The 11,634-nt window shown below is 55.9% G+C and overlaps 1 protein-coding gene across 6 annotated transcripts in view; it reads right to left on the bottom strand.

Annotated features, from left to right (window-relative positions):
* The window catches only part of DENND1A (DENN domain containing 1A), a 465,276-nt gene that overhangs the window by 2,794 nt on the left and 450,848 nt on the right, over window positions 1-11,634 (bottom strand). For all 6 annotated transcript variants that reach the window (XM_036329707.1, XM_036329706.1, XM_036329703.1 and 3 more), the window contains 2 exons: window positions 3,218-3,346; window positions 332-587 (listed from right to left, as the gene is read on the bottom strand). In XM_036329707.1, coding sequence (XP_036185600.1) covers window positions 332-587; window positions 3,218-3,346 — 385 coding nt within the window. The remainder of the gene's footprint in view (window positions 1-331; window positions 588-3,217; window positions 3,347-11,634) is intronic.

Below are 11,634 nucleotides of genomic sequence, written 5' to 3'. Positions count from 1 at the left end.
CAAATAATCCAGGACCCAGAAGTTCTGATCCAGAGCCTCTCCGGGAGCCTTCCCTGGTGGGGTGCTGGGGAGAGCGGCCTGGGGCACTGGCCACCTCTGTCTGGTGCACAGATGGCAGTGGGGCCGACTTCCATCAGGCTTAGCATCTTCCCTAGTGATCACTGAGGGGCGGGTGGCCGCTGGCCCTCCTGGCAGGGTTTGCAGTGAGACTGACCCTGAGCATTGGCCGAGGGCCTTGGAAAAGTTTCTCCCTCTGACACGTGGGGGACCTGTGGCAGGTGTGAAAGCTCCAGTCCCAGCAGGCCCGCCCCCGCCTCCGCCCCCACCGTACCTGATAGTCAAAGGTCCCCGACTGTTCCCTCAGGTCTTTGGGAGTTCGAAGGTCCTCCAAGCTCTTGGCCTGGCCCAGGGGCTGCAGTGGCACCTCCATGTCCAGGCTGCTGAAGATGTCTTCCAGGAGGTCGACGCTGGCCGCCCGGTCCGGGGGAGCTGGGGCGGGGCCCACGGGTTCCCTCGCCTGCTGCTCTGGGCTCTCTGCCTCGCCTTCTGCACTGTCTGACTCCTTGAGTGTCCGATATGGCTGTGGCCTGGGAAGAGCAGAGCAGGCTGGATTCTCCCACCCAGAGCCTCTGTGGGAGGAGCAAGCAGTGCCCACCTCCAAGAACTTCCAGGTCTTGAGGATCCCACCCAGGAGCCTTGGACACAGGAGTGTCCTGAGGTCCTGAGTGCAGCGGTCTGGGCAGTGGCACTCCGACAGACCTGGGACTAAATCTGAGTTCTGTTGGTTGCTGTGGGATCATGGGCAAAGCACTTTGGCTCTAACTGGCACTGGGGGCCTCACCTCGTTCCTCCCAAACCGTAGGACCCAACAGATAAATGGCTGGTGGACTCACAAGCCATTCAGACAAAGCCTAAGGAACAGGGCACGACTGGAAAGGGAGCAGGCAGGCAGACGCAGGCCTAAGCTTTGGCAGGCAGGTCTTGGGAACAGCTTTTGGGAACTAAGTCGGGGAAACTCCCTAGGGCAGCTGCCCAGCACACCCCATGATCCTCAGGGGGAATCTTGTGCTGACCTTGGTTCCAGCTCGGACAGTGCCATCTCTTGCTGTGGGGCCTTGGGCAAGTCACTTAACCTCTCTGAGCCTCAATGGCTTCCCCATTCCACAGTGCACCTCCCTTGCAGGCAGTGGTGGACATTAGGGGAGCGGTGCCTGGTGCACAGTGGCACACAGAGGCTGACAGCATCATGTACGTTCATGCACCAAAACCTCAGTGAAAAGGGTTCCTTTCTCACAAGCCTGACCCCAGGGCACCTCTGCGCACGTGGAGATGGTGCTGGATAAACCCTGACCTCTAGTGGAGCCCGGGCCAGAGCAGTGTCCACTTCTAACAATAAGGCTGGGGAAGGCGGGGGCCCTCTGGCTCAGCCAGAAACCGCCCATGATTCCAGTGAAGTGGGGGAAGGTGGCCACCTGGTGGTGACAACGGCTCACTTGCAGGAACCAGCAGGGGACAGTGGAAGGAGGGGGCTCAGTGAATAGCCTGGACTCTTGGCAAGGACTCCATGAACCTGTACCATCTTGCTGAAACAACACAAGCAGCCCAGGAAGTAGACTCAAACCCCTATCTCATAGATGAGGAAGCTGAAGCTCAGAGAGGCTAAGTAACTTATCCTACGTCACACAGCCCTTTGTAAGAGGTAAAAATGAAAGCCAAGTAGGAGAGAATTTAAAAGTCCCTCGCTTAATGACTAAGCCATCTGCACAAGGAATTAAAGCCACTTTAACCAAGTTTGAACACAAAGAAGGAGACAGAGAAAAGTCAGTGTGCTCCATACACTTAAGGAAATAGTATTAATTTAAAAGAACCCATTTGTTTTAAGATGGCCCAGTTCTTTTGTAAACACGCACAAAAGCCTATATTTTCATAGGTCTTGGCTAAAGGAATGAACACAGCCATTATTTAAATATGTAAGGCACCTAAATAAATAACTAAATAAATAATAAATACTGAAGGCACCAATTGGTTTAAAGAGAACATGGGCCTGCTGGACTCTGCTCGGATGTCACCTAGAGTGCCTTTACCTGCAAGGTGGTTTTAAGGTGGTACCTGGGTGAACATTTTATTCCAATGGCTCTTAGTTAGTAGTAGAAATAACAGCTGATACATTAAGCCTATGGTATGATAGATATTATTGCTTAGGACAAGGCCATTTTAAAAAGTTAAACAAAAATTTTTTAAGGAAAAAGATATGCCGTATGGAAAGGTGGCCTGTGAAGCTTGGGCGATACTGGCGTAGGCCACCCCTTTCTAAGTGAGGACAAGGGAGGGGATCGGCCTGCCTGTGCTCTCAGGTGAGCTGGTGTCAGAAAAGGCCAGAACCCTCCTTCCCACCCCCGGGGTGGGGCACAGGGGCAGGAGCGGAGCTATGGGTTGTCACCTATGTTCAGGGGGAGTCACCGGAGCAGGGAGAGGGGGGAAGAATCCCCACTTCTATAAACACTGTAACTACTCACTCCCTGGGGTTATGTGGGCCTGCTGGGTTTCAGCAAAGGGCAAGTTCCTTCCCTTAAAGGGTCCCATGAAAAACACCACAACTTGTTAACAAACACTGACAAATGCTATCCCACTGCTCAGTCCCAGCTCTGGAAAACTGTGGGCAGAGGGGCAAGAACTGGCAAAGAAGGGGCCTAGAAAAGCTTAATTTTGGGTGATAGCTGGAATCAGCATGAAGCTTAGGCTATACATTACAACGATAAAATTACTTTAAAATTAGACGGATCAGTAAAATGTCTGGACATGCCAGCATTAATACACACATTCCATAAATTTTTCTTGTTTTAAACTTGACCCCCCATCTCTGTGGCTTTCCAAGATGTGCTGAGATGAAGGCCTTGAGCATCACCACAGGGCTAACTGTGGCCACCAATTCATTCCATTTACAATCAAGCACATTTCCCTGTATAAGGAGTGGGGACCCATGCTACCGCCTCACACCCCTATCCCTCTTGTCACCTCGTTCGCTTCACGCCCTGTGGGGCTGGCACAATGAACACCCGGAGGTAGCATCCACCCTGCAGGTTGGCACTGGGGCACCGAAGGCAGCAGCTCTAGACACCCTCCCCACACAAGGGCAAGCAGCCCTGGCTGCCCCCTCCCCCAGGGCCCTGGGAGCCACCCAGCCCAGCTCAGGGAAAGGGAAGAAGGAAGGAGAGACCATTCAAAGGGAGTGGAGAAGAAAAAGCTCTCGGTGAAGCCAGGGCTCGGGCCCTCTTCCCGCTGGCTTTCATCGTCAGAGGAGTCCTCGGACAGGAAGACCGCATAGTGTTGCAAGGGCTTTACCAAGCTGGGGCAGAGGAAGACAAGAGAAGAGAACAGTTAGGAGGCACCCCCAGGACTCCACAGGGTGGGGCAGGCCTGGCCTGGCCTCCGCTGCAGCCGTGGGTGGAGGCTTCCAGGAGCTCAGTGGGTTCCACCATGTGACCCAGTCAGCAGCCCCCACGGGCCAGTGAAGCTGGTGGCAGGGGAGCAGGCGGGCCTCCGAGGCAAGGGAGCTGGTCCCAAACAGAAAAGAAACTGTGGGTTTGCCACACATGTCAAGAGCCTTAAACACACGATCCAGTCACCTCTGACCTGACAATCCCACTGCCATCTAGATAACCCTAAACATGGCCAAGATTGCCCACAGTGCCCATCACTGCCACGTTTGTGATATTAAAACATGAAACAACCTAGACTTACAGCAACAGGAAGCTGGTGAAGTGAATGATGGCCCTGTTGGCTGAATGCTAACCTCCCAGTAACTATCTATATATATAAAAGCCTAAGCAACTGGCCAACTGGCTGGTAGCTATGACAGGCACTGACCACCAGGGGCCAGACACTCAACGCAGGAGCTGCGGAGTGACAGCAACTTTGCAGAGTGCCCTCTCGCACTCCGGGACCCCCCGGGGGATGTCAGACTGCCAGTTTCGGCCCCATCCCCACAGGCCGGGCCAAGGGACCCGACCTGCTGGAGGGACTCCGCTCACTCTGCAGACACTGCCCCAGGTGCACCGGCCGGGGAGGGACCGCAGGAGGTTGGCTCCAGGGTGTGTCTGGCCCATCATGCCCAGTCCCGCCCCACCGGCCACCTTCCAATTAATTTCCTTTCAATGTGCACGAATCCATGCACCAGGTCACTAGTAATGTTTATAAAGGAAAACCTAAAAACCAGAGTGCAGAATGGCAATTATATTGCACTCTCCCTCATCTGCCAATGGGAAATGCACAGAAAAAAGGCTGGAAAGGTGTGTCTGAACATCTACACTAGCGACTGGAGCAGTCCTTTTATTTTTCTGTGTCATCTAAGTTTTCTACAACGTGCATATCTATTTCAATAATCAGGAAAAAAAAGTTGAGGCAGGCAGTGAGCCACATGGAAGTGGGCTCGAGTGCCCTTTCGGGTGAGCAGCCGCTCCCGCATCCCCCTCAGATGGCTCTTCAGAGAGTCTTTGTCATCTGTGATGTGTAAATTAAATATTCATTGTTATAAAAAATACATCTCTCCTGTCACCACCTGTGAGCTCTGCCTCTGTCAACACACACACACACACAGCCCAGAGAAACTCCACGCTGGCTCCTCTGAGTTACACATGGGCCAGGGCCTACGAGAGCCTTGCTTAGAGAGAGGGAGCTGGACCGGTCAGACCTCGGTTAGAATCCAGCCCTGCAGCCGATGCTTGGGCACCCGGCTGGGAGCGGGTGGTCCATGTCCCTGTCCTGTACAGCACATGCGGAGGATCCCTAGGGGCAATGGTGAGGTCTGGGGAGTGGGTGGGCACTGGGGTGTCTGAGGGGGGCTATCTCCTCTCCCCACACCCCAACCACTGCAGTCTCCTTTCTTTGCTTTATGTGATGCAATTCCATTCAGGTTTTATTTCAGGAGAACGTGACGTCTAAGAAAAGTGCATGGGAACCTCACTGGAGGGTGAGTGCGGGGCAGCAGCTGTGAGAGTGGATTGCGGCCGTCTCAGCTATGGTCTGCCAGCCAGCTGTTACCTGGAACACGCTGGTTCTCTCAGAAGGAGCAGGGAGCTGCCCCCAGCTGTCACACCTGGCCCCCGCGTCCTCTGCTCCTCCCTGGAAGTCAGCTAGGCAGAGCGGTCCCTCCTACTGAAGTGCGGATCGAGGCGCAGAGAGGGGAAGCCACTTGCCGGGGTGCACACTGGGAGGGGGTGAGCCACAGCGCTCCTCTCCTCTCCTCCCCAGTCGCCTCCAGGGAGTAGGGATACACCTTGGCCCTTCCTGGACGGGAGAGCGTCGGCTCAGGCGGGCACTTTCCCGGATTCAGGAGGGCAGGCAGGTTTCACTGCAGGACAAGGCTGCTGCTCCTCCATGTCCTCCGGGACATACAAGGCGCGGAGAAGGGCCACTCTCCACAGCCGCCGGAATCCTGTTCTGGGTCACAAACCCGGCCCTGTCACTCGCCTGCCCAACGCCTGCGCATCTGCTGCTCTGAACCGCAATTTCTTGGTGACGGGCTGATTGGTGAGTAAACCCGCTGAGTAAAGCACTGGGGATAAAGCGTCCAGGCCTTTGTGGATGACGTATAGATGGGCGGAGTGAGGGCTGCAGAGTGGCAGTGCCAAGGCGAGCTCCCCGCAGGGCAGACATGGAGCTGGCCCTGCCCACCTGTGCGGCCTCCTGCCCTCCCCTACGCCACCTGCCTGGTCTGCTGGGTGCGGCCTGCTCCTGGAGACTCAGCCCAATGGTACGCTCAGCCCTCCTGGAGCTCCCGCTGTGGTCTTCTCCCTCGATGGTCAGCTTCTCCGTGGGCTGCGTGTGTCACCGCTTCATGGAGGCCACTGAACCTCTTGCAATTCTATTTCTGGCTCAAGGGCAGGGCCTGGCTCACTCTCTATCCCCACCTGGGGCACAGCATGAGTACCATCAGAGTTTAGGACTGAATGAATGGAAGCCAGTGTGCAAGGGAGACAAGGTGCCCCCCCCCCTCCCGTTTCACTCATTTTCCTGGAGCACCAACACAGCATGGTCCCTTTCACCAGCCTGTGGCTGAATAAAAGGGTCCCCGCTATGAGCACCCCATCCGTCCTCTGAGACGCTGAGACCCATAGATTGGGACCACATTTGGGGTGTGGGGCAGGTGGGAGTCTCAGAAAAAGGTTTCACATAACATCCACACGTAGGCACAGTGCCAGGGGCTTACAGAGGCCATTTCTACCCCTCCCAACACGGAGCAGGAAGGTCTCCACATACTGACTTTACAGAGTGCGACTGCCATAGTCCATCTGTCCATCTGTCCAACCATGTGCCCAACCAAGAGGCCCTGCCTGGGTGCCGGCTGTGAGCAGGCCCAGTGCTAGCTGAGCACTGGAGTCACTGGCAAAGGAGAGGGATGTGGCCAAGTGACCCAGCCAAGAAGTGATGAGCAGGGATTACAGCCCAGCCCCCTCGCCTTTCTGTCAGCCGGGCTGGCAGTAGGTGTAGGAGGGGATGCACCTCGAGGCTTCTGGGAGGCCCTCAAATCCACCTTGAATGCCGTTCCAACAGCCATCCACGCACGCCCCTCCCCGGCAGTGACAAGAAAGAGGCCACAGCTTGGCACACGAACCAAACGCCACTAAACCTGCCAGGAGTGCTGGGAATCGTGTGAGAGCAAAGGACCCTTGGCTTCATCCGTCACCGATAAAATCCTGTGCCTGCCCACACTGGTGTGTCCAGGAGCGGGGCTGGGGTGAGGGGGGAGAGGGAGCCCCGATGTCCAGCTCACTCTCCAGCAGCTCTCCTGCCATCCAGGCTGGCTGGGCAGTGGCTGCGACAAGAGGCCCTGTGTCTCCTGATCACTGCTGAGCTCTCAGATGAGAATTCGACATGGGGTCTGGTCCGAGCAGAGCTTTCCAGGTCCAGGCGCAGGGCGGGCGATGAGGACACCAGCAGTGCTTACGGCGTCAAGCGAAGCGCTGCTGAAGCTGCTCAGGAACTCCTATCGCGCCCTCATCTTGCAGATAAAGAAGCCAAGGCTCAGAGAGAGGGAGCTGCCTGCCCAGAGTCACACAGCAGCTGAAGGAGGGCCCGGGACTCTGCATTTCCCTGGCTCTGAACCACTTCGCCATCCTGCCTCTTTCCTCTCGTGGATCTGAAACAATGAAATAAAGCGCAGGGTGTTTCCCCTTCCGCTTTCAATAAAAAGGTGAGATTTCAAAATAAACCTATTTAAATTCAGCTGCTCATGTTCTTCCATGAAACATACAGTCAGATATTTGTCAGAGATAAAGGATGAACCGTCGAAAATGTCCAGGTTTAAATTTTTTATTAGCTTAAGGCAGAATATGGGGGGGAAAAAGTGTACCTCTTCCCTCATTAACCCAATTCAGCTACTACCCTGCAGTCTGCCACCCACCACTTGCCTGGATTTTATTATACACAAATTGCTGTCTGCGAGAAGGCAGGTCATGGCGAGCCTGGCTACCCAGCGAGGGCTGCCGGAGTCTTGGCGGGAAAGAAAGGCCTGCTGTCCATCACTGTCCAGACCCCATCATCTCCACGCGGCTCCCGCCTCTGCCTACCCCGTCTCGGCACAGACTCCCATGCAGATGACTTCCCGAACCCTTTCTAATGTTTGGTTTAACGTGTCGCCGGTTGGCGCGCGCATGTGACAGTGGTGACAGGCGCGGCTGTTCCTTTTTAAATACCATGTCAGAGACACGGCGTCAGGAAGCGGGGACGTGCTCCGTGGCTCTCTGCCGCGCCGGGATCGCACGGGCTTATTTTTTAATGAGGAAGATCTGCATCTCGAGAGTTTTTTTCATGTGTCACATCGCGTGGACAAATCAGCAGCACGTCACGCTGGCCCAAAATGAAATGCTGACAAATGTAGATATTTCAAATTTAATTGACATTTAAATGTACTTGAGATAAAGAAGGGAAAAAATCAGCGAGGACTTGGTCTCCAGAGGTAGTGAAGGGAGCTGGTGATCATTTCTTCAAGGATCATTTCACTCCAGCACAAAGGATCCCTACTTCGTAGGTGTCATGGCCGCTGGTGTCCCTGATCACGTGGCTCCGGTGGGGCTGACGAGCAGGGACAGGCCCCAGGACGAGGCCAGTGGATCCCAGTCTGTCCAGCCAGCCTTCCATACCCCCATGCCCCAGCCAGATGACCTCGGGAAAGTCATCGGATTCTCTGAGCCTCAATCTGTAAAATGGGATGCCTACAGCCCTCCTGGTGTTCTTTACGTAAAGCTGGATGAAATGTTTGCAAAGGTCTTTGCATATCACCTGGTGCCTAGTGAACATTCGATTACTACCCACCTGCCAACACACAGGTTCTTGTCCAGGTGTGCCAGGATGGAAAGGGTGGTCCCTGCCTTCAAAGACCTTCCCAGGTAAGGTTATTGCCCCCACTGGCCTGTCACAGCACAGCAGACGCAGGAGAGGACCCTACCGTGCCTTCCCGCCACCGCCAGGACCCAGGGCCAACGCTCCAGACCACACCGTAGCATGCACACAGGCTAACACGACGGACAAGGGCTCTGAAGCCAGCCAGAGGGGTCTCTGGGGGAAGCGAGGTCGGTGCAGGACCCCGGGAGGAAGCTGGGAACTGCACTGGGGCTATTCCTCATGTGACCCAGGGTGAGGGCGAGGGCAGCACTCAGGAGAAACTGGAGACAGATGTGCTAGACACAGGACCTTTACACTCATTTGTAAATATCTACTTAAAACAATAATGTGAGGCCAACTGCTGTAGAGTCACCAATGAGAGGGTGTCTTCCTGTCAGGAGGGCTGGTCTAAGTGTGAGACTGGGTCCTTCCCACCCCATGGGGATCTGCTCTGCCAGAGGGCAGTGGTTGGGGTGTCCCTGGCTCACTTGGGAGGTGACATGGGGGCTGGACTTCTAATTGTGAGCATGGCAGAGGCTGCACATGGCCTAGAGGAGTTCCTGTGGAAGAGTGGGCACAGGGAGCGAGGGTGGGGCGGGGTTGGCAGGGAGCAGGTGGTGCAGGCCATGGGCGAGGCTAGGGGTGATGTGAGGGTTGGGCAGGCAGCAGGGAGGCCTCCTGGCTGGGCCCTGATCTCTCTCTTGGGTTGGCTGTGCCCTTTAGCCTTTCCAACCTTCGTTCACTCATCCACTTAATTATTTATCAACCTGTCTGTTCCTTCCTTCCTACCTTCTTTTAACAAAAATCACTAGTGTCAATCTCCTATGTCCACACCCATGCCCCAGATGCCCTGAGAAGTCCTTCCTGGGCTACCGGGTGGATACCCACACAGGTAGAGGCCCATGCACAGGATGTGGGCTTTGCCTCACTATCCCACCCTCAGGTTCTTTGGTGCAGAGAAGATGGGTGGGGACACCTCGGGGCACTTTCCCTGCCTGGAAGGGAAACTGTGAGGAACTGTTCCCCACTCTGCGGAAGCCTCTGACAGCCGTGGTGGAGGTGGGGGGTGGGGTGGGGTGTCAGGCGAGAAAGCAGTGAACTTGGATGTGGAACCCAGCAGACCCAGGTCATTCCACTTGGTGTTAGAACCTTGGTTCCCTTTGCCTTCACTGGGAAGATTTCTGGGGAGCGAGGGAGGCTGAGCAAGACGATGTCTATGAAAGTGCTGGGCCTGAGACAGGCCCGTGGGAAAAGGTGCTGTGGCATCATGGCAAATACGGGGGGGCTCGGCTGGGAGGGCACAGCCTTTCAGAGGCGCCTGCCATCAATAGTGTCCTGAGGATGAAGCCCTTTTCCTGGGGCACCTGACGGCCTGGTTTTCAGCTGGAACTGACTCCCCCGATGGTGCCAGCTCCTGGGAAAGGTCCTTGCCTCCCAGTGGCCTGTGTTCCCTGGGCTGGGGCGCTTCCCTGCTTTTCCAGTCTGGGCTCAGGCTGCACGTCTGGCTTCTGGCTCCTGGCTCGTCTTTGTCCCTGGGGCCCAGGACCCACTGTTGGAGAAGGAGGGGCCGAGTCAGGGCAGGAGCCCCTGGCCTTGCTAATTGGGTCTGTGGCCTTCTGCTCAGTGTTTGGCTATTCAGAAACTGGGGCCTGGCAGTCTGCCAGGGGGTAGTACCCAGACAGCTGCCCCTCCCCCCTGGGCCCCAGGACCCAGCTGGCATCTTGAATCCTTGCTGCTGGGCTGATTGCAGTTTCTGGCTCCGAGAAGGCCAGGGCAGGGAGGTGCTGGTGGCTTCACATTCACATGCTAATCACGCCTGGCACAGAGCAGGTGCTCTTTACACCTCTGTGGCTGTTAACCGATACCCCTCCCCTGCCTCCCTCCCCTGCCTCCGGGGTGCTGGGCTGTAAGCTTCAACCTGTGTTCAGTGGTTCCTTTGTTCATTCATTCAGTAAACATCCCTGAGCAGAGGCCTGGGCCAGGCTCTGGTCCTGGAGTTGAAGGACACACGGCTTTGCCAGGTGTGCACACCTGCCTGTGAGGTGAAAGCTACAACACAGCAGGTCAGTGCTACACAGGGGAAGCCCGGGGAATTGTGGGTGTGGGGGGGCAGGTGTGGGGGGAGGTCGGATTGTTGAGGCTGCAGCAGTGGCTGCAGGAGGTGGCAGGAGGGAGACTGGCTGACTTAGGACGTTAGTGTGGCTCCTGAGTCCTGTTTCTTGGGATGCTAACAGGCATGGTCTTTAACACCAGGGGGCAGAGACGTGCCCAGGTCTGACCCAGGTTTGTCAGAAGGCAAAGCCCCACTCGTGCTCCAGGCTACCGCCCAGCAGAGCTCAGTGACCACACCCAGGGCGGCTCTGGGCCAGGTAGGAGGGAAGGAGTTCCACGCCTGTCACTGGTCGTGATCCACACTGAGGCTGCTCGGGGCCGTGCTGGGCCCGGGTCCTGAGGGGACCGTGTGCAGCAGCACATATCACATTACCTCCTGCCAGGGCGTGTGTGCAACTGGCCTGCACGGATACGGCAGGGTTCTGAGGCCGGCCCCAGGGCAGAGCGCTCACCAACTGTTCCTGGCAGCTCTTCTGACCTGATGTAACCTCCCGGGCCTTTGGGTGCTGGGGTCGCGCAGTGCAGTTCAGATCTCCATTCCTGTGCAGCGTGGACTGGCCGCTCGGTGGACAGACTGTCTGTCCAGCCAGCACAACCTGCAGCATTTCTCCTTGGCTGGAAGGGTTTCTAGCACCAGCCACACAGTCCTCTGGGTCCCCAGGCCCAGATTCTCAGGGAGCCCACAGTTCTGGGGGGAGTGTAAAGTGGCACGAGTCTTTTAGAAAATTACTTAGCAACACAGAGCAGAAATCTGCCTAACTGGTTTAGGATACGGATTCTGGCGTTAAAGAGACACTTCTAAAGCTCAGCTCTGCCGCTAACTAGCTGTGCAACCCAGGGCAGTGACAACCTCTCAGGGTCTTGGTTACCTCTTCTATAAACCAGAACTAATGATACTCCTCACCCCCTACCCCCCTAGATTTCTCGTGAGGACTCAATGGAACAGAGTATGTGAAGTGCTTACATGTGGTTCTCAGTTAATGGTAGCTGTCAATCATTCTGTTTCTCATAATGATGTAAAGTGAGGAAACGCTTGGAGAACAGGACCTCACTCTGGCGTTTTACATATTGGTGAAAAGCTGGGACAGTCTGCAGACCCAGCCCGAGGGGCGTGGTGAGGTAGGCCACGCACATCCGCGC

This window comes from Myotis myotis, unplaced genomic scaffold (genome assembly GCF_014108235.1).
Source record: "Myotis myotis isolate mMyoMyo1 unplaced genomic scaffold, mMyoMyo1.p scaffold_m19_p_12, whole genome shotgun sequence".
NCBI lineage: Eukaryota > Metazoa > Chordata > Mammalia > Chiroptera > Vespertilionidae > Myotis > Myotis myotis.
The sequence above is the reverse complement of the archived record's forward strand: the minus strand, read 5'-3'. Positions and strand labels throughout refer to the sequence as shown.